At 43.3% G+C, this 27,174-nt stretch overlaps 1 protein-coding gene and 1 pseudogene across 2 annotated transcripts in view; one reads left to right on the forward strand and one right to left on the reverse strand.

Annotated features, from left to right (window-relative positions):
• efna3a (ephrin-A3a) overlaps nucleotides 1–27,174 on the reverse strand; it is a 192,902-nt gene that overhangs the window by 8,877 nt on the left and 156,851 nt on the right. For both annotated transcript variants that reach the window (XM_061059826.1, XM_061059827.1), the window contains exons 3-5: nucleotides 5,716–6,017; nucleotides 5,426–5,491; nucleotides 3,669–3,746 (exon numbers count right to left, since the gene is read on the reverse strand). In XM_061059826.1, coding sequence (XP_060915809.1) covers nucleotides 3,669–3,746; nucleotides 5,426–5,491; nucleotides 5,716–6,017 — 446 coding nt within the window. The remainder of the gene's footprint in view (nucleotides 1–3,668; nucleotides 3,747–5,425; nucleotides 5,492–5,715; nucleotides 6,018–27,174) is intronic.
• On the forward strand, nucleotides 9,029–19,628 carry LOC132990605 (RNA-binding protein 25-like; annotated as a pseudogene).

Here is a 27,174-nt window from a genome sequence, read left to right on the forward strand (position 1 = left end):
AAGCTCACACGAGGCTTAATGAACAAGCCTTTATTTTATTTAACAGTAAAGTTTGGCTGAATTTGAGATTTTCTTAAAAAGCTGTATGAACCGCATACAGCCCATGTGTCCTGACACGTCTGTCCCCATGTTTCTGTTTCTAAGTTAGAACCTTGTTATGAACAGTACTGTAGGTCCCCGTAGAGACTACGTTCTGTATCACACTGGAGCTCTCCTTAAGACGCCGTGTAAATAAGGAACATGTGACGTAGGAGCAGAGCTAATAATAATGTAACGAGGTTGACAGCAAGTCCAAACATATGTGGAGCGAGAGGCAGAGATGTGTTGATGCCGAGCCAGTCTGTGGGCCGGTCTGGTCCTGAGGGTGAGTCAGGGAGTGGGTGTCCAGCGGTCAGATGTGTGTGTGTGTGTGTGTGTGCATACATCCTGATGTGTCCTGATTTTGTTATCTCCTCAAATGTATTCAGTAAACTGCATCACAACGCTCGAGGCTATGATTTTTTATGATTCCCTGCCAGTTTGTGTTTTTTTATATTAAATTGTACGTAAGCTCGAGCCGGAGTTACCGCTGAGCAATTCGCCCACCACTGAGCTTTTCTTTCTTCCTCTGCCCCCCCCCCCCCCCCATTTTTTTTCTTTCTGCCCCCACTCTGGTTTTATCTTCTTTCTGACTCTCTCTCTCTCTCTCTCTTTCTGCCTTATCTGTCCCTCTTTCCACTGCTTTTTCTCTTTCACTGCCTCCTCCTGTCTTTTTATCTCACATTTTATTTCTCTCACTTTCTGCCTCCCTCTCTTTCTCTCTATTCTACCTCCTCTCTCTGTCTCTCTCTCTCTATACTACCTCTTCTCTCTGTCTCTCTCTCTCTCTCTATACTACCTCTTCTCTCTGTCTCTCTCTCTCTCTCTATACTACCTCCTCTCTCTGTCTCTCTCTCTCTATTCTACCTCCTCTCTCTGTCTCTCTCTCTCTCTATACTACCTCCTCTCTCTGTCTCTCTCTCTCTATACTACCTCCTCTCTCTCTCTCTCTCTCTATTCTACCTCCTCTCTCTGTCTCTCTCTATTCTACCTCATCTCTCTGTCTCTCTCTACTACCTCCTCTCTCTCTCTCTCTATACTACCTCTTCTCTCTGTCTCTCGCTCTCTCTCTATTCTACCTCCTCTCTCTGTCTCTCTCTCTATTCTACCTCCTCTCTCTGTCTCTCTCTACTACCTCCTCTCTCTGTCTCTCTCTCTATTCTACCACCTCTCTCTCTCTCTCTCTCTCTATTCTACCTCCTCTCTCTCTCTCTTTCTCTCTATTCTACCTCCTCTCTGTCTCTCTCTCTATTCTACCACCTCTCTCTCTCTCTCTATTCTACCTCCTCTCTCTCTCTTTCTCTCTATTCTACCACCTCTCTCTCTCTCTATTCTACCTCCTCTCTCTCTCTCTCTCTATTCTACCTCCTCTCTCTGTCTCTCTCTATTCTACCTCCTCTCTCTGTCTCTCTCTCTATTCTACCACCTCTCTCTCTCTCTCTATTCTACCTCCTCTCTGTCTCTCTCTCTATTCTACCACCTCTCTCTCTCTCTCTATTCTACCTCCTCTCTCTCTCTTTCTCTCTATTCTACCACCTCTCTCTCTCTCTATTCTACCTCCTCTCTCTCGCTCTCTCTATACTACCTCCTCTCTCTGTCTCTCTCTATTCTACCTCCTCTCTCTGTCTCTCTCTCTATTCTACCACCTCTCTCTGTCTCTCTCTCTATTCTACCACCTCTCTCTCTCTCTCTCTATTCTACCTCCTCTCTCTGTCTCTCTCTCTATTCTACCACCTCTCTCTCTCTCTCTCTATACTACCTCCTCTCTCTCTCTATACTACGTCCTCTCTCTCTCTTTTTCTCTCTATTCTACCTCCTCTCTCTCTCTATACTACCTCCTCTCTCTCTCTCTCTCTCTCTCTCTCTCTCTCTCTCTCTCTCTCTCTAAATCTCTGAAAGGTACTCGATGCTGATGGCTGAAGAGCTCTTTTTTCTGCTCTGTCTCTTCTGGTCTCAGTTTCCATCTCAGGCAGGTCACACTCTCTTAGCCTCTCGTCACAGGCTTCCCACAGCTCCCAGACACACACAAGCGCGCTAAATGATTCCCCGGCAAGAAGCTTTTTGTTTGAGACGAGGATGGAGAGGAAAAAAGAGAGCGAAAATAGAGGGTTTATGTAACTACTCAGCTGCACAATTGAGCCGCTCGCTGACATGCTTTCTCCTTAGGTAAACACGGACCTTTCATTCCTTACAAGACCTTTGCTGACCTTGTGCGTTTTTTGCATGAAAGAAAAGAAGGTTTTACCTGTGCGTGTGTGTGTGTGTGTGTGTGTGTGTGTGTGTGTGTTTATATGTGTGTAAGGCTATGGTTAATTTCAGGGGGATATGTTTTTTTATTTTATTGTACTTTTTACAAAGATAGCTGCATTTTGCACTCTTAAACCTGAACGAGGTCTTCATTTTGATTACACATTTTATTCTCCTTCATGGTGCACAGTTGAGGTTAATGTGGCCACACATATAAAGGACGTGTATTATGTTTAAATAGGGAGTTACATACAGTTTACAATTAAGGCAGATTGTAAAACATCAGAACCCAAACTGCCCATTGAACACATCCATTGTATTTTTAAACAGCTAGTTCTGAGACGCTTTGCTTCCTAACACAGGACTTATACTTTATACTTATAGAGGTGCTCTGGTTTGGGTTAATCAGTTAGTGAACACAGAAATGATCTTTTTAACTCCTCTTCATGTAAAGTGACCATCAGAAGTAACTAATCCCATTCATACACATTCATACACCGCTGACAAAGCAGCGGGAGCAATTTTAAGTGTTAAGTGTTTTGCGCAAGGACACATCAGACATGTGGCTGCAGGTGCTGGGAATCGAACCCCCAGCCTTCTGGTTGGAAGAAGATCGACTCTACAGACTGAGCCACAGCCGCCCGTCAGCCTGCTCCACTGTTTGTAACTCATTACTTTCATGTAAGGCAACGTGAGGCCAGGTCTGCTTTGGCTTTCAAACAGAGTTCTTTACCTGTCATGACGGAATTAATGTCACCAAAGAAACTTTTATGACACTGACAAATGAACTGTGAAATGAGGTCAGTTACTGGGCCAGTTTCATTTCAGAGTATTGTCTCTTTCAAACATATCTTATAACGTACAGTATATATTCATGAATATGTTTGTGTTGTTTTAATATGTGATTGCAAAACCTTTAAACTACGACACAAGTTGTATGAAGCTGTATTTATTCTTAATTGTTTCATAACACATGTTGGTCTTGGGTTAAGTAGCTCCATTTACACCCATAGTTTCTTTGTTAGCAGATAGCTTTAGATTATATAAAATAGTATAAATGGTCAGAATACTGTACGTCACTGTTGCTGAATAAAGTTGCAACATTCATGGTCTTCCCCCAAAACTCTCAGGAGCAGAATAAAAAGGTTTTACTCATCAACCAGCTTCAGCCTGCTGGGGATTTCCTTTCCTTTCCAACCATAGAATTAAAGAAAAAACTAACAAACGGTTGGTTCCTTTCCACAATGATTTGGTACACAAATCAAGCTTTGCAGCCACAGCCAAATATTGACCAGCATCTGGCTGCTGTTCTCTTTCAGCAGCAGCAGCTCGGAGTCACTCACCGATGTTGTGTATTTTCAGGTTTGGCCTGACTGTGTAGTCGGGAGGAGACTGACTGGAGTCATCGTCTGCCTGGGAAACTGAGAGACGCAACGTGTAAACACACAAAGACAGACGGGAAGGAGAGGAGAGGAGAGGAGAGGAGGGCCGGGGAGGAGACAGAGGAGAGGAGACAGAGGAGAGGAGAGGAGAGGAGAGGAGAGGAGAGAGAAAAAGAAAAAAGCAAGGGAGTAAAATGTTAAACGGTATAAAGATAGAGCAAAACATGTTAGACAGCAAATAAATGACTTAAGCATACCAGTCAATTGTTAAAGCAGAAGTCTGACCAATCTCTTCATTCCCTACCTGGACAAATTTAAATACTTTTTACATTTATCGTATTAAATGTGGTCTACATTCCTCTTACACTGCTTTGTAAGTGTTGATGAACCCTGTAGTGAGGTATAATATGTGAGTGAGAAAAAGGACAAAGGATGCTGTATATTGAAAACTCAGACTTCCATCTGATGATTAAAATCATTTGGAAGCAGTGGATAGAAATCATTTTTTCATCTATTCATCGTCTAGACACAGAATTACATCCTGCTGCAAATGAGCGACAAATTAATGAAGTGTAGCTTTAAGAAATGTGAGGACATCTTTGTGTGTATGTTACTTTGAGCTCAATGTGTTTCTGTGTATTTATGTGATGCTGATGTACTGTTGTGAGGACACAAAGACATTTACAGAAAAGCTGGCAGCGATCAATTTGCAGATGTTAAGCATATTTCATGAATATTCACATCTCTCTCTCTCATCTTCAGGTCTTGTTAGTAAAGGTGGGCGACACACAGAGAAGATGAAGACATGTGGAGGCGGCTGGAGTCAACAGCTCTCTGATAGCAAGCTGTTAAAATGACCTTGCTGAGTAAAGGTTGGGGATTGTAAACGGACAAAACGCACCGATGCACACATGCCCATTCATCCACATTACACACACAAACATGTGAAAGAGATTTGTTAGCTGACATACAACCATGTGCAGACACACACATGGTCCAAGTGCTGCATCTGGAAGCAAACGCAGGCACATCAATAGATTAGGCGTGACACCAGGACGGGGGTGAAGGGGGGGGGGATGAGGGGGGGTGTTAAGGTGATGTGTACACAGGGGCTGACACTGGCCTGAGTGTGGGATGTATTAGTGCTGACAAGGTTAGAGGAGAGAGAATGGGGGGGAGGCTTTCAGTGCTGGGCTGCCTGATCAAAGGCCTGCAGGGGGAGAGAGCAGGGTAAAAATAACACACACACACACACACACACACACACACACACACTACACGGAGCAGCAGGCATCACAAGAGAGCCAGGAAGAGAGAGAGGAAGAAGAGAGAGAGAGAGCTGGATGCCGCCAGTTTTTCTGGTTTCATATCTTTTTTTTGTAGCATGTCATTCACAGAGAGAGATTGAGCATTACTGTAATATCACTGCAGACAGAGAACAACATTCAGCTATCAGTCTCAGAGAGCTGCTTCCAAGGAAAAGACGCCGTCATCAACATCACGCTAAGACAGCACGCAGGCAGAAGAAGCCTCTTTTCTGAGACGAGACTGTCAGATCTTATAGTGTTTCTGCCTCTCTTGTCTGTGTCTCTCTGCTTCTTTGTTTGTGAGTTTAGGAGCGATACAAAGAGAGATGCGAGTAGGGGGAGGAAAGTGGAGATGAAGCGACACAGAAAGATAAACAAGTGAGTGGGAGATAGTCGTCGTCGGGGTCTCACCGGTGGAGCAGCAGACGTAGACTCGCAGTCTCAGGCAGCTGTGGCCGTGGTGGTGGGTTGGCGTGGCTGCAACAGAGAACAAACACACACACACACACACACAATATGTCAACCTTGTGCCCTCTGCAGGCAACAACACCCTCAGCAGTGAGCAATCCGAGCGACTGCCCGTCCTCGCCTGAACTTCCAGAATCTATTAGCAGCACCCACACTCACGTCGATACAAGTGGGTGAAGATATTCAAATGTTGGATGTGAAGCCTCCTCAGGCTGTTCACCGGTCTCACTCACAGATATAGTAGTACTCCTGGCCCACGTTGAACTCGTAGCCCAGCGAGAAGGCGCTGTAACGCTGGAACTTCTCCGAGAACTTGATGGGAGCGTGCGGCGCGTGGGGCCGGTTGCACTCCCAGCGCTTGAAGCCCAGCTGGGGGTCGCAGGTGCGGTAGCCGCGGTAGCTGACCATGTAGAGGATGTACTGCTCGGCCACGGTGCGCTCCAGCGTCCCCCTCTGGCTGATGTTGTAATGCGGGCAGTAGATGTCCAGGTAGTCGTTCACGCTGACCTGCACCGTGAAGCCCTCCCTCCGTAACCTGAATTAAAGAAACATGAGGAGAGAGAGGAGCAGACAGAGATGTGGATCAGTTACCTCAACTGCAAACAACATTCTTTTTTCATTTTCTGTGGAAAAGTTACATTTTGACAATTGGAGTGTGATGTTTCCAGGCAACCAGACTTCAGGAAATTACTTCTCCCCAGCCAAGAAGAAGAAGTCCTGCACATGACCTCAAACTCTTCATAGAAACACTACAAACAAACAAGATGAACAGATAAACACAGAGGAGCTACTAGGTACACGATGTACCTTCAGAGATGGCAATGCTAACTCTTTCAAGTCTTAATAAGCTACCTAGCAGGGCGAGACTTAACAAGTTTTTCTCATGATACTGTTGTCATGCAAACAAAGAAGCATATCAAACTAAATACTTAAACTTGAGACTGTGTGTTTTTATGTGTGTGTGATGTACAGTTACCCTTCAGCTGATGTACAGAACTTTTACTGGGGCGATGATGCGATTTTCTTCTTCAGCTGCCACACTGTGATCTTTACTGTTTATAACACTGAGCATACTTATTATGTTAATGACACAATCTGTAATTAGACAAAGTAGAAGTGATTAGAAGGGCTACTGCAGGTGAGCTGATGAGATGGGAATTGTTCTTGGCTGCAGTGACGCGTAAACAGACTGGAGGTGTAATGTCTCCTTTGTGCCACTAGGGGGAGCTATTTGACTTTATGTTTCAGAAGCAAACCTCTCTCTGCTTCTCTTCTTTTTTTTCCCCCTGGCACTCTCCTCTTTCTTAAACGTCTTCTGCTACACACACTCCTAACCATCCCTCTCCGTGTATACATTGTGTGTGCACACACACAGCCTTAGTTACACTCACACAAACACGTGCATACGTTACTAGGTCAGGCCTCCAGAGAGATTATTATTCAATTACAAAATGTGGAGGAGAAATGTCACTGCACCTCTCTCCCTCTCCTCTTACTCTCCTTTCTTTCCTTCTGTCTCGCCATCTTCATTTCCTGCTCCCCTTTTCTGAATCCTCTCTCCTCCCTCCTCCCTTTTTCATCTCCCACCCCCTTCTCCTCGTTTACACACCCATGCCGAGGCAGATGAATATCAATTCTCTTAACCGGTGTTTCTTTTTGGGCCATCAATCTTATCTGCGCGTTCTCTTCTCTCCGCTCAGATGCGAGATGACAGACTTTTGTCTCGCAGTGTTGCAGAAAGAGACAACACAGCTCTGCTTCAAAGGGACTATATTTAGAGAGGAGGGGGAGGCAGGCGTAGGAGGTAGGGGAGAGAGAAGTTTGGGATGGGGGGGAGAGAGGTACAATGGGTGTGGGATGGAGAGAATGGTAAGTAGATAGACCTTAAGATGAAAGCAGGAGGAAGAGGCTGTGCTGAATATGAAAACACGCGCGATGAGGAGAATCCCAGACGCGAGCGGCGTGCAAAAAAAGTGAGAGAGTGATGCAGTCATTGAGAAATAGGTGAGAGGATGTCGGCTTGTGAGAGAGGAGCTGGATGTAAGGAAGCGAGGAGGGAGGAGATAGAGTGTGTGTTTGAGGAGTATTTTTGGATGAAAGATGCTGTGTTCTACTGACACAGTGCAGCTAAAAAATGAGTGATGTATCTGTTCTTGGTGTTTCAGATGGAGACACAAAAAAAAAAAAAAACACCACAAGGCTGCTGAAGTAGACATCAACAGTTTGACAGACAGAAATAATGACCGGCTTTGTCTGCACAATGTCAGAAGAAGTGAAAATGACCATTCAAATCTTATAGAGCTGAGAGTAACGTCTTTAAAAACTGCTCGTTTGGTGGAGAAAATCCACAGCCCCACATCCAAATACTCAAATGGATTGATTTGTCAAACCAGCAGTTTAAAGACAAAAGACTCTACATAACAAAATTACAAAGAAGCTACAAATCCTTACTATTAAGAAGCTGGATACAGCATATGTTTGACAACCCACTGATTATATCCAAATATTTGTGATTTACTATCCAAAGATCGATGTTTATAAGTGACAGATAAATATGAAATTTTACACATTTTAATAGGTAATTTGGAAAATCTTAGCATTTTTGATTGATAAATGACTTAAATATATTACTGCGGATCGATTAGTTGATCATCATTGGGCTGTAAATATCAATTACTCTGGATTCTTTAGAGTCAAATGTATGGCCTTCAAGACATCTTAACATTGCTTTTTCTTATCCAACAAACCTTCTTGCTTGAACAATATAAAATCATGAACAGATTATCATAATAATTGGAAAAGAAATGTATTTCATTTGAATGTTCAATTGTTTGTTGCAGTAGCTTCACCGCAGAAGGACTATTTGTTTAGTCCACAGAAACAAAGGAGAAGAAACAAAGAGGAGGAGGAGGAGGATGAGGAGGATGAGGTAGAAGGTGGTGCAGAGGAGAAAAACAGCAGACTAAAAGGGTGGAGTGAGAGGAGCAGGTTGGCTGGGTGAGAGGAGTCCCTCTAGGTGCTCGCTCTTATATAAGCAGAACACTTAGTGGCACAAGACAGAAAGGTTGCAGGGCAAAGAGGAAGGGAAGGGATGGAGGGAGGAGCAGAGAGGAGGAAGAGAAGAAGAAGAAGGGGGTGAGAGGAGATTTCATAAGTTCGGGTGGCGGTGGTAAACTGGGGGGGTTGGGGGGAAGGAAAATGCACTGAATGATGACAACAAAGAGAAAAGGCAAAGAGAGGAGAGGCCGAGGTCCAGACAGAGACATAGTGCTCCCCGGGGAGAAACATATATGTGGTAAAAGTGCATAAAAAAAAAGACTGATGGATCTCATTCTCTCTCCTTCTCTGCAGCTCTCTCTCTCTCTCCAACTCCCCTCCTCTCATTCTGCTGTGCATTGTCTCTGTGCTGCATGCTTTTGCTGTCTCATCATCATTTTCCTTGAGTGGGAGTGCGCGGCTAGTTAGTAAAGGCTGCACAGGGGAGAGAGAGAGAGAGAGAGAGAGAGAGAGAGAGAGGGAGAGACAGAGAGACAGATAGGGAGAGAGAGAGAGAGAGACAGAGAGAGGGAGAGACAGAGAGAGAGGGAGAGACAGAGAGAGAGAGAGACAGAGAGAGAGAGAGAGAGGGAGAGAGAGATAGGGAGAGAGACAGAGAGAGACAGAGAGAGGGAGAGACAGAGAGAGAGGGAGAGACAGAGAGAGAGGGGGAGAAAGAGAGACAGAGAGACAGATAGGGAGAGAGAGAGAGAGAGACAGAGAGAGGGAGAGACAGAGAGAGAGAGGGAGAGACAGAGAGAGAGAGAGGGAGAGAGAGAGAGAGACAGAAAGGGAGAGAGAGAGGGGGAGGAGAGAGAGGAAGAGAGAGATCGAGAGAGAGAGAGAGAGAGAGAGAGACAGAGAGAGGGAGATAGAGAGACAGAGAGAGAGAGAGAGGGAGAGAGAGTGAGAGAGAGACAGATAGGGAGAGAGAGAGACAGAGAGAAAGGGAGAGAGACAGAGAGGGAGAGAGAGATAGGGAGAGAGAGAGAGGGGGGGAGAGAGGGAGAGAGAGAGGGAGAGACAGAGAGAGAGAGAGGGAGAGAGAGAGAGAGACAGACAGGGAGAGAGAGAGGGGGGGAGGAGAGAGAGGAAGAGAGAGATCGAGAGAGAGAGAGAGAGAGACAGAGAGAGACAGGTAGGGAGAGAGAGAGAGACAGAGAGAAAGAGAGAGAGACAGAGAGGGAGAGAGAAATAGGGAGAGAGAGAGAGGGGGGGAGAGAGTGAGAGAGAGACAGGTAGGGAGAGAGAGAGAGACAGAGAGAAAGAGAGAGAGACAGAGAGGGAGAGAGAAATAGGGAGAGAGAGAGAGGGGGGGAGAGAGAGAGGGGGAAGGAGAGAGAGGAAGAGAGAGAGAGAGACAGAGAGAGGGAGAGAGAGACAGAGAGAGAATGAGAGAGAGAGAGAGAGAGAGGGAGAGAGAGAAACAGAGAGAGAATAAGAGAGAGAGAGAGACAAACAGAGAGAGAGAGAGAGAGCGAGAACAAGCCAGGAAGACTGAGACAAAGATAGCAGCGCTCTACCTTTCACATCTGCGCTATAAAGAGTCTTTGGAGATTACCGCCGGTATCAATAAATAACAACGGTGAGCTAGAGCTACAGCTAAACATATCTAAAAACATGCAGTGGACAGAAACAGAGCCAAGGAAAGTCTGACTTAAGATTAATTCATAAGTAATAAAACTAAGGGGGAGATATGGAACAATATCCAGAAATATTATTTCCACATGACTGATGTCAATCAATTTCTCTTTGCTTCACAGAGCGTCAAACTAAAACAATTCCTCTTTCATACTTCTGTATAATAACTGTGCCAGATGACATCAAAGTGAAATCAGAAGCATGAGCACTGCTGCTTTTTCATGGAAAATAACACCAGGGCAAATGTATTTGTTTTTTTATATTCTACTGACATGAATGGATATGAAAAAGTCTAAACCCAGTGAGCTGCTCTGAAGTTAGAGCTGTTTGTTCTGCTGCAGGTTCGCCCTACTTTACCGCCACAGGCTCCGACTGTTTTCAAAAATCCTTTTCCAAACAGCTGGAAGGGACAAGTTGTTGCTTTTGACAAACGTAGCCCAACATTTTCTGTAGATGCAGACAGTAATAGCCTCTGACTAGGGGAAAAACAGTCCCACTCTTCATAGGTATTACAGCTGATAAGGCCTGTAAAGAATAATCACCTGTATGAGCTGTTACAGGCACACTGATGGAATAAACTCATACAGTAAGTGAACACTGCTTTAAAGCTGTCATTTGGCTTTAGTGCTACTTTTTATTTTCCCAAAGTGTTTGATAACATCCTATACTTACAGAATTTCACATTTACTTGTGTTATTCAGTTTTCTTAGTTCTCCATCTTGCGCCATGTGCTTTCAGATCTACAAAGAAATTATGAACAGGGCGAAACTGTGGAAAATAGCACCATGTAATCAAAAAAAAGAGTATGATTTATAAAAGGGATAGATACTGCCCACATAATCATAGTCCATTGTCAAAAAAATATGAGATGACATGGAGGCCAGAACATTCCTCTGCATGAAGAAAGCGTTCACAGCCTGTGTGTCACCGGTTCCATCCTGTGGATTTTAGACGAACCACTGAATTCTGTTGTAAATAAATGTGTTTCTCTTTCATCTCAGTTTCTCTTTTATCAGCCGCAGCCCAGTCAAGAAAGTTTTTATCATCTATATATAGGTTAAAAAATCATCATGAATCATAATTTATAATGACGTCCTTCACTGATGTCATTATTATATGTTAGTTTGTGACTAAGTGGTAAACAAAGGCTTTCACTGACTCCTTGTTTCTATGGAAATTCAATTAAGATTCAACCAGCAAATTCATATAGAACATTTAGGTGAGAGTGCCACTGTAACTCACTTACGCACGTCTAATTGATGAAAGTCACACAACAGTAATGACATCATGTCTTGGCATGACGTCATCAATCGGACATCATGCCCAAGGGCAGGGAGCTCAAACGCTGTTATGATGTCATCCAGTTAGTAACAAACATGTGAGACTGTCTCCTCACTTCAAGATGAGCCAAAATGTCTGTAAAGACTCTTTTCATTGTCTTCTTTGTTGCTGATAAAATGCGCATTTGTTGTGATGTCATGGGGAAAATGGCCTCCATGTGAATATAGTGAATTGAAATAGATAGACTATCACACCTTCTCAACACCAACAGTAAGTAATCTATGTCTCATTATCAGGATGAAGTTGTTCTTTTGGCGTCTAGCCTTCATTGCTTTCAAAAACGGCTCGAATGACAAATGAGTTCATTAAAAGAAGTTATGAAGGTAATTATGTAAAATCTTGTACTTCCTTCAAACCGCCACACCATCTCTCTCTCTGACCGTGTTTCTCACTACTTCTAGAAGATTTAAGTAAAGACGAGGTCAGCATGTTATCGTCATCGATGACCTCAAAAAGCTCTCCCTCAGGGGTAATCAACATCAGCCTCATCAGGAGGATGAACTAGCGATGTGTGAAACGGCGTGACTAAAACGCTTTTCACCAATCATCTGTTTACTACCAACAAGACTCCTCCAGTCGAGTCCCCCCGGCAGGGACACGCTGGGCTCTGCTGTTTTTCTCCGTACCTCAGCACCCAAACTCATTACTTGAGCTCGCAAAAGACACAGACAACAGTCAAATACGCAAGTACACACACACACAAGAGCTCCTGTGAGTCGTCCCTGATTGAGTTAACGCCGCAATTAACGGCCCGCTTTACAACGTTTCGATCCAAAATGGAGGATTGGGGGAAGAAGAAACAAGTGCTGAGCAAGTTTGTGGGAAGAGGCAGACGCTGCAACTCTCCTCTGTCGCTATTAGACCGCTGGGAGTCGTCCAGCAGCTTCCTCCACTACCTCCGTCCACTCCGTTCTGCAGAGAAAGTGAAGAACATTACCTTTTATATTCACTATTTCCTGCATAAACCTCCATACGGCTTTTCCCCAACCATCAATCTTTCCTTGCCTTATTCATAAAAGTCACTTTTCTTTTTCCGCCCTTCATTGAACTCATTGTCATTACATGTTTTAACATTTACAGTCTTAAAAGATCTCCTGTAAAGCTTCATAATCACTTATTTATTTCTGATGAAGAAATTACAAGTCTTGTTCAAGGACACTTCAGCAGTAATTACCTTTTCCAGTTAATCAGTTTGAACCAATCACAGGCCAGTTAATCAGTTTGAACCAATCACAGGCCAGCTAATCAGTTTGAACCAATCACAGGCCAGTTAATCAGTTTGAACCAATCACAGGCCAGCTAATCAGTTTGAACCAATCACAGGCCAGTTAATCAGTTTGAACCAATCACAGGCCAGCTTATCAGTTTGAACCAATCACAGGTCAGCCTTTCTGCACCCGGAGTGAGGTCCAGTGAGGACTGAGAACATTGTCCTCTGTTTCTGTAAAGGCTCACTCTGCTGCTCAGAAATGCCAAAGCTTTCAAATGAATGAATCACTTCAGTAGTTGATACATTTGTGTGCAGTTGATTGGTTGTAACATTAAAGTGCCGGCCAACCACAATGAGGTGAAACAGCTTCATGTGTGGGACAGTGAGTGCTAAATGTCTGCTGTGGTTGAACATGCAGAAAGTTAAGGATTTCAGCTTTTTAAGTGATATTTTATTGATCTCCAATAGGCAGAATGTCTCAGCGGGGCCGTCACAGTGCAGCCTCAGCTAAAGAGCAACATCCAGCAGCTGGTGGGGAGGATTCTTGCCGACACAGGGGCTTAGGAATGAGGAATGGATCTTTGACTTAAAGCATGGTCTGTGCAGTTGAGTTTGGTTGGTGTCTCTCGTCTCCCCCAACCTCGCTCCGGGCGTGCCTCTTGTTACAGTGTCGGGGGGGGGGGGGCTTACATGACCCTTTCAGAAATTTAAATTATTAGCAGTTATAGGCAAACGCACCTATAGGAGGTTAGCAGTGCTACATATTAAGGAGCACAGAGTCGAGCTGCACCTCTGGATTTATATTCAGATTGAGGGGATTATGTAGAGATGAGTCAGGATTCCAGCCTCAGCGGCTAGTTAAACACATTTCTTCACAAATACCCACAAGCTGGAGGTTTGGGGTCACATGATAATGAACATGAAAGTAATTTAACAAAAAATGATTCATAGTGCATCCTTTTTGTCTACAATACTTTCAAAAATTGGTGAAACACCATCACTGTTTGTCAGAGAGTAAGAAAACATCTCAGACTGCTTTGTTTGGTGAAAAGGCCAAAATCCAAATATGGATTGAAGTATAGTTAAAGTTAATCATAAATATTTGGATATAATCAGTGGGTTGTCAAACATACAGTATGCTGTATCCAGCTTCTTAATAGTAAGGATTTGTAGCTTCTTGTTAATTTTGTTACGTCAAGTCTTTTGTTTTTAAACTGCTGGTTTGACAAATTAATCCATCTGAAGTCATCACTTTGGGCTCAGGGAAAATATGTGGGGAGCTTTTTTCACAGCTTCTTGACATCAAAAACTAAACTGTTCTGCAATTTATGCCAAAAATGTAATCAGCAGATGAATCAGGTAAAGTTATAATTGTTTGTTTAAGCCTTTATAACATTTGATGCTCCATAGAAAGAGAAACAAATTCATCTTCAAACTTAAAGGGATACTTCATCCATTTGCATTAATCTTTGTATCATTAGAAACCTGGTAGTATTTTTGAATGGTCGTGCATCCCGCCCTCATTTTCCCCTGAGATGGGAAATCTTTGTATTTCTGAGTCTGAAAAGGAGCTTCCAGTGACGCAAAATGACGATTTTTGCGTCACTGGAAGCTGTTGCGGTTAGCGGGGTGAAACTACAATGCTAGTTCCTCATATTTTCGACCACTGAGGCTACAGACCAATCACAGATCAGTGGGTGGGAACTCACTCCCAGAATCGAAACTTAACGTCTGCCATATTGCTTGGAAGCTATGCTAACAGGCTCTATGGAGAAAGCTGATAATGGCGAAAAAATATAAATATAGCGGTGAGACGGCTGCTGACGACAGGCCGGTCTTGTGTTTTGGCTGCTGCGGCCGCAACCGTCTCCCCGCTATGTTGCTATATTGCCGCCACCGGCCGCTGCCAGCTCAGCAGCTGAGACATAATGCCTGCCTGTCGGCGGCGGTGAGGACGAGGAGCCGGGACCGGCTCGAGCTGGGGCGGACTGGTAGTGTCGGTACTCTCACTGTTTGCCTATGGACACAGACATGGAGTCTGTTTTCTGACAGGAATTTACAAGATCAATTCTGGAAGAAATCCCTGAATCAGTTGAGGAAATGGTCTTATGTGTTGAAGTAAACATGTCTGTAAATGTTTTTATTTCTATATTTCTACTGCTATACTGTATATTTTGGAGAAACTGTATCGATCAAATTTCCCTCTGGGATTAATAAAGTATTTCTGATTCTGAAATAGAGGGCCTTAGTGGGAGTGGCCTGCGGTGCTGTGCATTCTGGGATTTGGTGTCTTTCATCAACATGAGCCAAAAAGACACTTTCTGCCTTTTCACGGCCAAGAAGGCACCAACTTCAAAATGTATTTCACATTTCTACTACATATATGACCCAATGTCAACACAGATTCATGTTTCAACGGGTGAAGTATCCCTTTAAGTATATGGACTAAATAAACTTTACATCGTTTATTGTGCAGCTATAATAAAAATCTCAGTACATTAAACACAAAGCGGTCTTAATGAAATGTGAAACTACAATGTCTTCACTTCCTGAACCTCCTTAAGAAAACATCTCACAAAGAGCATATTGTGTTTTGCTTTTTGGCTTTATTTGGCTTCCTCATCCAACTCGTGTCGGCGAGGGGAAACAAAACCGATCATGATCAACATAATAATGCCATTTCCACAGCTCCAGCCTCTGATTAAATCACTTGCAAAGCATTATGGGTTGGGCGCTGCCAGCTCATTCAGAGGAAATATGAACAGGCATAAATTCCATTGATTAATCTACGTGGCTTAAGCTGCTCTTTACTTTCTAGACATCCGCTAGAGGAAGTTTAAATATCAAACAGAAATATGGATGACGCAGTTGAATATTAAATTGAGGCTCTGCTCCTACTAGACTTTTTGCATAAAATAAATGAAACAGAGGCCACTTGGCTGCTTTCCCCCCCACCTCCCCTTTTATTACACTGAAATGTTCCATGGACCACTTGGGATGGATTTTTCTGGCTATAATTGGCCTCTGTGCTTTGAGCGCAGCATTGGTGTGGCAACTCCACATTGACAGCAGTACAGTACCAACCAAAATCCAGCAAGAGTTTTTGCGATGTCAGATACCTCATCATGTGTAAATCTGAATGATAAAGCAGGAAAGATGACTCACAAAACCAAAAGAGAACAAAATGGTAAAAGCTAATTGTTGAGCCTCCTCCTGAATAACAGCAGAAGGAAAGCCTTCAGAGGTATCCTGAGGTGATGCCTGACTGTAGTCACTTCCAGCTTTAAAAAGTCATCCAGCCTGCTGAGTCGGTGCTGTGATTATATCCTGCAACAAGCAGCGATAACAAGGGTCCATCTCTCTCCCGCCGAGGCTCTAATTGTCCCTGGTACTAAAGGCTGGATCGCACCCACGCTTTGCTCTCCTGCTCGCTTCTCACTCACTGTCTCACACCAAAACCTCCTGCAGAACAAAGTCGTCACGTCATGAAAAGCAGAACTCATTCTCCTTTTTGCCGCCGCAGCCCGGTCTCCGGCAGAGGTGCCACTTTCAAACACGGACAATGGACCCGCTCCAAGCAGAAATGATTGAATGAGTGTGCATGTGTGGGTCTATGTAAGTGTTCAGGTATAAGGGGGCGGATTAATCCCCCAGAAATAGATTGAATTTGACGTGTTCTTCTCAGGTTGATGAATGTCGCACTGCAAAATTGAATATCACAATTGAAGATTGTGAAGGAGATGACACAATTTTAAACAAAACACGGTGAAATCAAAAGCAATGTGTAAATCTTTGATGGATTCACATTCAAATATACAGGGGAAGGGTAAAATATGACTTCCTACTGCTTAGTTGGTACTGCTTTTCAAATGGGGTTTATTCAACAGGGGAGGTAATGATCATGAAATAGACCGGATAAAGTGATTAAGCATTGGATAAGGATTTTTTTTCCCACAAAAATGAGTGCCTTTTGTCAAAAGTAACTTTTTATTTCAGAAAGAAATTCCTGATATTGTCAATTAAATTATCAATCCAAAAACCAAACTACTTCTTTAAAAACAGAAGAGACTCAACCGTCTTGTTTTAGAGACTTTATAGAAGAAACTGACATAACCACATTGACCTCATCTATTGGTTAGTGGACTCACTTTTAGAAATCTTTATCAAAGAGTTCAGCATTTAAGCTGTCACTATCTTGTTATCGTGGAACCAGAAATAACCATATACGGTCGACAGTTGACAGGCAGGATAGGCATTGGTTTGTCCTATCATGGTTGACAAGTTCCTTTGGTAGAGATTTTTCAGTCACAGGTATTTACGCCCCGAAGTAAACCCTGTATTAGGACTATTTTTCACAATAATTTATAATAATTATATACTAAATTAGAAAACTAATTTAGTATAAAAAAGACTTAAAACTAGCTGATGGGTCAAACTCAATAAGAAAACAATTTCTAATGTAAGAAATCAGCAGAGCAGCAGGGTCATTTTCTAATCTGGTTTCATTCAATAGGACTTCTTTTTGTAACCTGTCCAGTCATATTCTGGCCATTGGAAAGAATTCAGTTTGCATTGGCTTTTAAAAAGTCCACCTACCACTTCTTCCTCACAGTGTTTCATACATTCTCTACTTACACTTGTTTAGCTATTCTGCTAATAAACATCTATTTAAAACACCTTAACCCCATGGTTCCAGTTGCACTATGGAGCAGGTAACGATGTGCAGAGTAGTACACCATAAAACAGAATCAAACTTGGAACATTAAGTATATGTAAAGAAATCCACACAACCTTGGTCAAGGACACAGCCTGCTCTCACTCATCAGTAAAATAAAAGACATTCTATTCAAGCTAAAGCTGTACAATCAACAATCCATATGTCTGACTGATCTCTTTGCTTCGATTGCTTCGATTGACCGAGGCGATAAATCAAAGAAAAGGAGGCTGCTGGAAACTTTTAAGTTCTGAGTGGAGGTATGTGGAAGTCACATTTGAGACACCACTACAAATAAATAGAAATTCAAAGTGTCTTCTCGGGTTAAATGTAACGGGTGTTTACCTGAGAGCGAGCGAGAGAGAGAGAGACAGATGGGCGAGATATCAGAGAGGCTGTGACACACAAAAGCAGCTCTCATCAAGATGAATTCTCCACAGCAAACGCCCTCAGCGAGGGTGCCAGGCAGCTCCCGCCAACCTGCTACCGCCAAAGACAAAAAAAACGCTTATCTCGCCCATCTCCAACTGTCTGCCCCTGACAGAGCAGAGGACATGCTCAAGAAAAGGACTATAAGAGTTCGTGTCAGGTTAGTGGCCTGTTGACGAATTTGGAGGATGAACTGACAAAATAAGAACCTGGAACCAAAGACTGTAAAAAACATAGTGACATCACCCATGGGTGTCTGAAGAGGTCTGATGAAGCCCATGATTGCGGTTGCCATATTGCCATATCACCTCACTTTCAGCAAATCTAGAAGAAGACAAAGAGGTGGAGTTGAGGCGTGTTGAATGGATATCTTGGTTGCTGAAGCACGCCCCTCTACATTCAGTAGGGTTACATGGCGCTAGATATTCGAATTTCTGATCGTATCAGACTTTTAAAATGCATGTAAACATCTTAGTCCGACCCACATTGGACCAAAATCGGACCATAACGGACATTTCATAATCGGAAAAGAACACCTTGATAAGTCGTTCATAGTCGGCAAACTAACGGCATGTAAACTCAGCCATCGTATCGTAATCGGATTTCGCGTTCTGCGCATGCTCGAGAATTTCTGCCGGGGCTTTCACCCGGAAGTGGAAGGAGACGACGTAATAAATAGTAGCGTTGTTGCCGGAACGGCGTCCTTCTGCTGTTATCGCCGCAGCCAAAAGATCCGCTGTTCTTCTAATATGAATTATTAGAATGTAAATAATGCATGAAATGTACGTAGCTGTAGCGTCGTCCATCTCCTCGTACGCCATCTTTGTTTGAATACCGCCAGATAGTTTGTTGTTGCTGCGACGTACAGGTCAACAGGAAGTGGCTCTATAACCACTTGTTGAAAGGGGTACAGCGCCACATAGCGTAGCGGAGTCAGCCATGCTCCGGCCATTTATACGATTCTCTGATCGGCATATCAGACAAGTGACAGCTGTCTTTTCGAGTAGCAAATCGGTATATGGCTTAATCCTATCAAGCTATCCCATGTAAACGCACTGATTGTCATCTAGCATATTCCAAACGTTAACAACACAAACAAAGTTCAAGATCCGTAACAGGATTTAGCTAAAGTGAAGCCAACTCCATAGCAAACAGCTACAATGCGCCCACCTCTCTTATATATTCAAACCAGATGATTTACACAAGAAATGTATCCTGTACAGTCTTTATCAATAAAGAAATGGACTTTTGATGCCTTCATTGTTTTTTGTAACAGACTGTAAACATGTGTTTTCTGCTGTAAAAATGGCACTTAAAACATGGGCTCCCTTGGTTTTTGGAGCCAGCCTCAATTGGACACTCCAGGAATGACAGTTTTTGCACTTCCATGTTGGCTTCATTTTTCCAACACTGTAGGCTTTCTCTGGGGGAAACTGAACATCCCATCAATATGAGGGACTACACGTAACAAATCCACAGAGAGGCTCCTGAGCCACGAGGACTCAGCCACTTCTATTATCTTTACAAAGTGCGGTATGCATGCTTTGAAGTTCAGCGTGTGAGGAGCTCGGCGGCTCTCACAGGAAGTCAACCACAGTAGGGTGTACACTTAAAAAAAGAAATCAGTCTTTAAGTCGCCCCTTTTGGCTGGCACACATATCCCTCTCTCTCTTTTTCGCTGTGAAAAAGAGAGAGAGGAAGAGAACAAAGACAGGAGAGGAGAGGAGAGAGAGAGAGAGAGAGAGAGAGAGAGAGAGAGAGAGAGAGAGAGAGAGAGAGATGCGAAAAAAGAAGAAAGAAAGATGAAGGAAAGTAGTTCTGGGTCAGATTTAGACTGGACGATATTCAGGCAGCGCCAACCCTAATGGATGCCAAGTAGAATAATCTGCTCTTTTATCTCTGAGCCATGGCAACTACGGGGTTTCATGTAGGTACGCAGCCCCCCTAAAGGCCACCAAACACATACAAACACACACACTCACACACTTTCAAAACTAAAAAAGGAAATGTCAAAGAGAAACACACACACACTCCCCGATGAATGAGGCTAAATACATCAACTTACACACTGCATTTACACAACAAAGTTGCCAGATTACATCATTTCCAGCTTTTCCCTAAATACCCCGAACATACAGAGAACAAACACTGAGAAGGCCTCCATAAATAATTCACCCATTTTTCTTAAAATAACCCATCACCCTTTTAAAATATATCCTCTTTTCCTTTGTGCAAACAAGCCTCCAGCTTGCACAGCAGAGTGGTCATGGAGTAATTATTTACACGATTCACAAGAGAGCACCGATAAGAGCATGTACAGGAGAAGAGAGAGAGAGAGGGGGAGGAAGAGAGAGAGAGAGAGAGGAGGGCTTGGATGAGGGGCTCAGGTAGGATGTCAATCTGTGGCCCATTAGCAGGTGATGCTAGACGAGCATGTTCGGAAAAACAGCTCCCAAGATTGAACAGACCTTTTTTTCTTTTGAATAATTGACCGCATTCATTCCACGTTCTCTCTCTCTGCATCACCTGCGCCGCTCCTCTGCTCTTATTGTTCTTTTTTCTGCCGTATATCTACTTCCAATCTCTCTGTCTTTTGTTCATTCTTTTTTCCTACAGCTCTATCTTTCCTCTCTTTCTTTTTCTATCACTTTCCATCCCCCAAGGCCATGCATGTGAAGGTTGTAAATACTGTACATATAGGCACTTATGTAACAGACGCAATAAGAAAAACATCCAACGTGAGGCGTTCAAAAGCATGGACAGTCAGTCACACCACAGCTGCTGTTTGCTAATACATGCAGGCAGTGATAGGAGATGTGCAAGGGAATGGATTGGAGCAGGAAGTTGGAAATGCAACATGGTTTCTGTTGAAACACTTTAAATAGAATGAGAGCTCTTTGCATTATGTGTCATCGATGAAAATGAATGTCCCAAAAAGTTCACTTCCGGCTTCAAGAAGGCTCGATTAAGTTTAGAAAGACGATCATTGTTTGGATTTAAATAAATAGGACCTACGACCTACAAAAGAAACACAACTTAGGTTTGATACGTAATTAACATGAGTGACTTAAAACTAAGACCCCCCACTTTTTTTTTTTTTTAAAGTCAACATTGACCATTACCTTATTTCGCACAAGAATCAAACCACCTGGACTTTGACCCTCTTAATACAACATCAATGGACTCCATCCTACATCCAAACAACAAGCATTAACACAGTATCACATTTTTGGGGGTTTTTTAAAGTAATGATGATTGTCTTCTTCAATTTGCCTTTCATTTATTTTGATGTATCAACTGTATATTTGTAGTGAATCCATGTGAGAGCCTCAGGAAGATTAGTCTCTGTCTTGGAATGTTGGACCAATGAACAAGCTGCAGAATCTTTGACGATTTACATATATTCACATGTAGGCAGAGGTGGAGCAGCGATTTTAAAAGTGCGGGTGTTCTAATGCTAGTATATTACCACATCATACAACAAGACAAAGTTACAAAAGATTATAAATAGACACTAACTTTATGAACATCCATTGTGAGTAACCCAGTTAGCTTAAGCTCTAAAAACGAGATACAAACTGCTCTTTGTGATGCTTTTATTTTGCTTTTCTTTTCTTGCTTCTCTTTTCTTTATTTCCGGTCTTCAAATATAATGTGCTTTTATTTTGAAAAACTGCAAAGGGGACTTCGCTACATCGTAAAGTTACGGGAGCAAATAAATACAGCTAAAAGAACAACAAAGAGGAGAAAATGTTACACTTAAGTTGTTTTGTGAAATTTGTTTGGGTGACTAACTCTCTGTCAGAAGGATGCTATATGTAGCATGTATCCATTTGTTAGCTCTGAGCTCTGACTCAGCCGGTGATGAGACAGGAGGATTACTGCTAAATGCACGTAACTTTACCGTGCTTCAACTGTAACCGACCAGCTATGATTGACTTAATTGTGGCAACACCCACAACACCCACGGATGAGACGCGCCTGCATGTAGGACAACAACAAGTCTGCTTGTAAAGTAGATACAAAGCTGCGATTATTTAAATTCCCGTCTCTGATTATTTGAAGGTAGTTCAAGATAGTAAATTCAATAATCTTTTTTTTTTCTCCGTTTTGGTCTCCACCAACTCCTGGGGAAAATATCTGTCTCTTCCATTACTTAGGAACGGAGCATTCTGTGAGCATCAGCGATGCTGATTTAACAGCACAGATGCTGTTTTGTGATGAATGCAGACGGTTAAAGGAGAGGGCGTACTGATGCAGGAATCTAAAAAAAAAATGCTACATGAAGTCTAGTTTGAACACTTCAAATAGATTGAGAAAAGATTTAAGTGGACAGTCGAGGAGCCTTGAATACTGAGCAGGCTCAGGTGAGGCATCCACAGAGATATAGAGCTGGGACAGAAAAAAGAGAGATGGGAGAGGAGGGCCATTACAGCGAACAATGACACTCAAGGAAATCCACCTGCTGTCTTTTCAGCCACAATGCCTCCTCCACTGAATATGGAAACCTCCTTTTTTATGGAACAACTCTGTGAAAATGAACAATACATTATCTCGAGGAATCAAATCACATTCTAACGAACACCACCTCCCCCCAGCAGCTGGTCCAAGACAATAATGAATGCCGCCTCATGCCATCTCCTAATGGAATTGCCTTGTCTTGGAGTTCACTGCGGTGACACTGGCTCAGCAGTGGCAGAAAGATTACTCCAGAGATTAAAAGACAGAATAAACTGGTGGCTGCACATGACAGGCAGCCGGGCCCTGAGATCACACATTAGATAATTGGTGCAAAAAAAAAAAAAAAAAACTCAACCCTCAGCTCCCCCTTTTCTCTGTTCTGTTTTTTCAGTGCTGAGGTTTGGACATGGTGGGCAGCAGCAGATCCTCCTCCTCGTGTGCCGTCACACCTCTTGCAGTGGAAACTGTTTGAAGAGGCTGGAACAAAGCCTGCATGGTGGATGTTGTGTCTGTGTGAAAATGTTGCCTTTGTGGGCCTGTTGATGAGCCCAAATGCGATGGCATAGTTACGCTGCTGGTTACACACATACACATACACGGGCCAAAATTCACACAAAGACAAGCACATGCACTTTTCCTCCTCACTCCAAAACAAACACTCTTTCACTCCACTACACATGCATGCTTTATCTCCCTCGCTTATTGTGCCAGAGCATCTCTCTCTCTCTCTCTCCTTTTATTTTTTTCCACTTTGCTTCCCTCTGTCTTTCTTTCTTTCTATCTACAGTGTGTAGTTATCTCTCCCTCCATCGCTCGCCCCTCTCAGAGCAGCCCCGGCAAAGAGCTTGTGCCCTTTCATAATTCATGGAGTTGTTCTTATGGCTCAGGCAGCCATGTCGGATGTGAATCTGTGCACCTCAAAGGCTCACTCAGCCTGCACCGCCTCAGCCAGGAGGGTTAGTGCTCCGGGCTCCCGTGCTCAGGTACCATACAGCACTAAATCAACACGCTCAATCACACCTGGGTCACACGGCTCATGCAAATGCTCGGCTTTTGTTGCAAGCTCAATGGACCGTACCACCTTTTTTTTTTGAAAGTCAATTCGGTGTGCCTCAATGCAGCAAAGAAAAGAGCAGGGTGAAATTTCTATAGTATAATTTTTTGATGGTTTGATTATATCATCATAGGGGGGGCTTTTCATGCCTTTTTTATGAGAGGACAGTGTAAAGAGAAAGTAACTGAAATGAGCGAGAGGGCATGACATGCAGTAAATGGCAGAGAGTGTGGGAATTGAACCTGGGGCCAGCACTTTGAGGGCTACAACCTCTGGACAGTACATGGGATGCTCTTTTTAACCACTGAATACAAGCCACACCCCTAAAGTTTGAGTTTTTTTATGATTGTGAAAACTGATCTAGAAACTAAGGAGTTCTATGTTAATGGATACATGACATAAATAAACTGTTAATGCAATCTAGGTCTGATGGGTAAAAGCCCAGTGTTTGTTTGACCACCACCACATAGCTGACTTTAACATGTCATACTTCTTCACCCGACTTAAATGCCGGTTAAAACTCGAGCCCGACCAATGAATCGACCAGCAGATAATATCGGCCGATACATGCACAGTGACTATCTTTATCGACTAATTGTATCAGATTTGCACCGATATTACTAGATTTATTGACCAATGAAATTGCATTTAATTTGAGTATCATTGTATTACACCAGAAGTTCTCGTTCTGGCTGTCACCAGCAGAGTGTGTTGTATGGATTATAACATCCATCATCACCTATCATCCTCCAGAGGGACAAGCGGTGACGCACAAACATGCTCAGTTACATTCCAGTTAAGAGACCATCTTGTCTTTATTATACTGAATATCTTTTCCACAAGTGTTTGATAAGTGCATTTGATGGATCAATGCAATAAATGTGTATATCTCTATCTATCCATCTGTACAGATAGAACATAGGTCTTAAAAAGATATGGGCGGATATATCGGCATTTGATTTTGTATCTCCCCTAAATCGATATCGGCTCCAAAAATTCCCATATTTCAGTCTGGCACTAGTTGAAACAATAAACTAAAGAACAACATCCAGAAATAGTATTCAAAGTAATCAAGCAGAGGTTATAAACAGTCAGCTTGTTAGAACCATTTAGCCGATAATACCCACTTGCTGCTGATGCTGCTACAAACAGTGCTAATCAGAGTTGTAATAGCTAAAAAAAAAGAACTGCTGAAAGATGCGAAAACCCTCTATTAAGCGAAAGGAAACTGCAGATTCAGATGATACTTCTCTACGGATTCTTCACTTGGAGAGATCCATTTGACATTTTACATAATTAAAATCCATTGTTTGTAATATTCATGAAAGCATTTGATTCCCTATAGCTGAACCTGGCTTTATTCTGTGCACCAAATCCATCTACGGTATGTTGTCTGAAGCTAACAAATGTTAAATGTTTTTAAATCTAAAAAAAAAAGAAAGACATGGAAGCAGATTCTATAGGATGTCGATGTTTTAGCTCGGCTGTTTGAACAACTGATTCCCAGATATGACTCATAGATGGTTCTATTTTAATCGAAAATGTTGTACTTTGTCTCTCTTTGTGTCTTTAACTTTGTGTTTTTGCTGCTGCCTGTCTTGGCCAGGTCTCCCTTGAAAAAGAGGGTTTTTAATCTCAATGGGACCAACCTGGTTAAATAATAAAAATAAAAAAAACAAGATTAGCAACAAAACCAATAACCTCAGACCACTGGAATAATGTGACACTGCGACACACTCAGTCGTTCTCGGTCTGATTGGTCACTTGATCGGAGCTGAATGAAGCTGCAGGTTTCCTGACTCTCACTGTGCTGATCTGTTCCTAAAGTGTTCCATTAGCAGGAAAACAAAAGGAGGAGGGTCTTTCATAACCACACAGCAAAATTAGCGAGGGTCTTTTATGTGCACTGTATACCATATTACACACACACAAACACACATTTGCCTCCAAACAGGCTGTTAAACACACACACCTAAACTGCTAAGCACTCACAGCTGGGCTTTTCTTTCCCCTCACACCGAGCCCAGATGAGTGACAGCTTTATGGACACGTTCTGAACACAAAAGCACAAAAGAAAAAAGAAACACACACAAACACACACCAGCAGAATGAAAAGGAGACTTGTTAGCCACTTTAATCAATGTTAATCACTGCAGACTTGCCTCACTGTCAGGACTGCGACATTGTCAGTCTGCGAAGGAAGAGGAGGAAGAGACCGGGTGGAGGAGGGTGTAAAAATGGTGAAATGGTATCCAAAAATATACACGCTGCCCATGGAGCGGTGAACCCATTACAGTGTTGATGTACTCTATCTTGTTTTTCAAGGTCTGTTTCTGCGGGTCCATGCGGCGGGATGGGCACACGCCAACAGGCTTTTTTTTATTTATTTCAGCCACGGGTTGGGGATGGAGAGGGGAAGTGATAGAGGGCACAGAGAGGGAGTGAAGATAGAGAGAAAGGATAGGGCAAAAGAAGAAGAGATGAAGGAACATATATAGAGGGGAAGATAAGGGTTGAGTCGAATAGAGGGGGGGTAGTGTGTGTGCCCGGGCGCCGAGATAGTGGAGAGGTGAAACGCTTTAAGGGAGGCGGAAGAAAGACGGAGGGCGGCAAAGGAGGGAAAATTGAAAGATGAGAGGGGAGATTATTAAGAAAAGATGTTTAATGCAGAAATGAATGGTGACAAAGGGGACGGATGTGGAGCAAAAAAAGAAACGTTGTCTTGAAGTTGTGGAGGCCAAGGTGAAGGGAGACGGGCAGGTAGGAGATTGTGGGGCAGACAGATTGTGTTACACAAATGTGGGTGTTATGAAATGGGCTCTGGCCTTCACGGTTTAACCGAAACTTTTAGTACAAAGCTTTCGCCCGCCGCCGCCGCCGCGCAGGCAGCCACGCAGGCAGCCAGCGGGAGCACAGACTGAATGGTAATGTGTGTGTGAGCGGTGATTAGAATTTCAGATAGAGACAGGCGGGCTGCTTTTTTTGCCACAATTCCTTCGGCCTTAATGCTGCCGGCCTGTGTAGCGAGGCATACAGGAGCTCTGACTGTGACCTTATGTGCGTAAAGATAGGATACATTAACAGCCTAATGTACTGAGATGTGTGTGTGTGTGTGTGTGTGTGTGTGTGTGTGTGCAAGTTGCATTTATTTGTGCAGCAGCATGACAGAGCAAGGTGATCTAACCGTATTTTTTACATACACAAAGTAAAAGAGTAAACAGACTCAGTCCGGGGCTCAGTGTCGACCTCGTCCACACGGGTCACGCTAACAGGCTTCACATCACATTAGGGCCCAAACTGACACACACTTCACATGCGGTTTCAGTGAAGTGAGTCCATCTGTCTGAAATTGACGGCTGTCAGTTTGCAGGGATCAGCAGGAGGAGAGGAGGAGAAGGGGAGGGAGAGGTGAGCGGTGTCAGGGGTAGAAATGACAGGAGGAGGCAGATGGAGGGGGCAGAGATCGGGAGAGGAGGAGCAGGGAAGGATGGAGAGGAAGGTGAATCAGAGGTACGCAGGAAGAAGAAAACAAAGAGAAGAGGGGGAAAAGAGAGAGAGAGATAAGAGGATGACCCCCCCCTCCCTCCCTCCCCCTGTCAGTCTTTATGATCGTCTACTCTTCGTCTTCTTCTCTCTATCAGCGATTCGGTAACCTTCAGCACCAGACCCAAGTGGAGATGATGAATTGAGACGGAGAGCAGAGAAAGGACGGAGATTAGCAAACACGGACAGATGATGAAAAATGACAAACAGGGGGAGAGAGAGAGAGAGAGAGAGAGAGAGAGAGAGAGAGAGAGATAAAGAGA

This window comes from Labrus mixtus, chromosome 16, assembly GCF_963584025.1.
Source record: "Labrus mixtus chromosome 16, fLabMix1.1, whole genome shotgun sequence".
In the NCBI taxonomy this organism is placed as follows: Eukaryota; Metazoa; Chordata; class Actinopteri; order Labriformes; family Labridae; genus Labrus; species Labrus mixtus.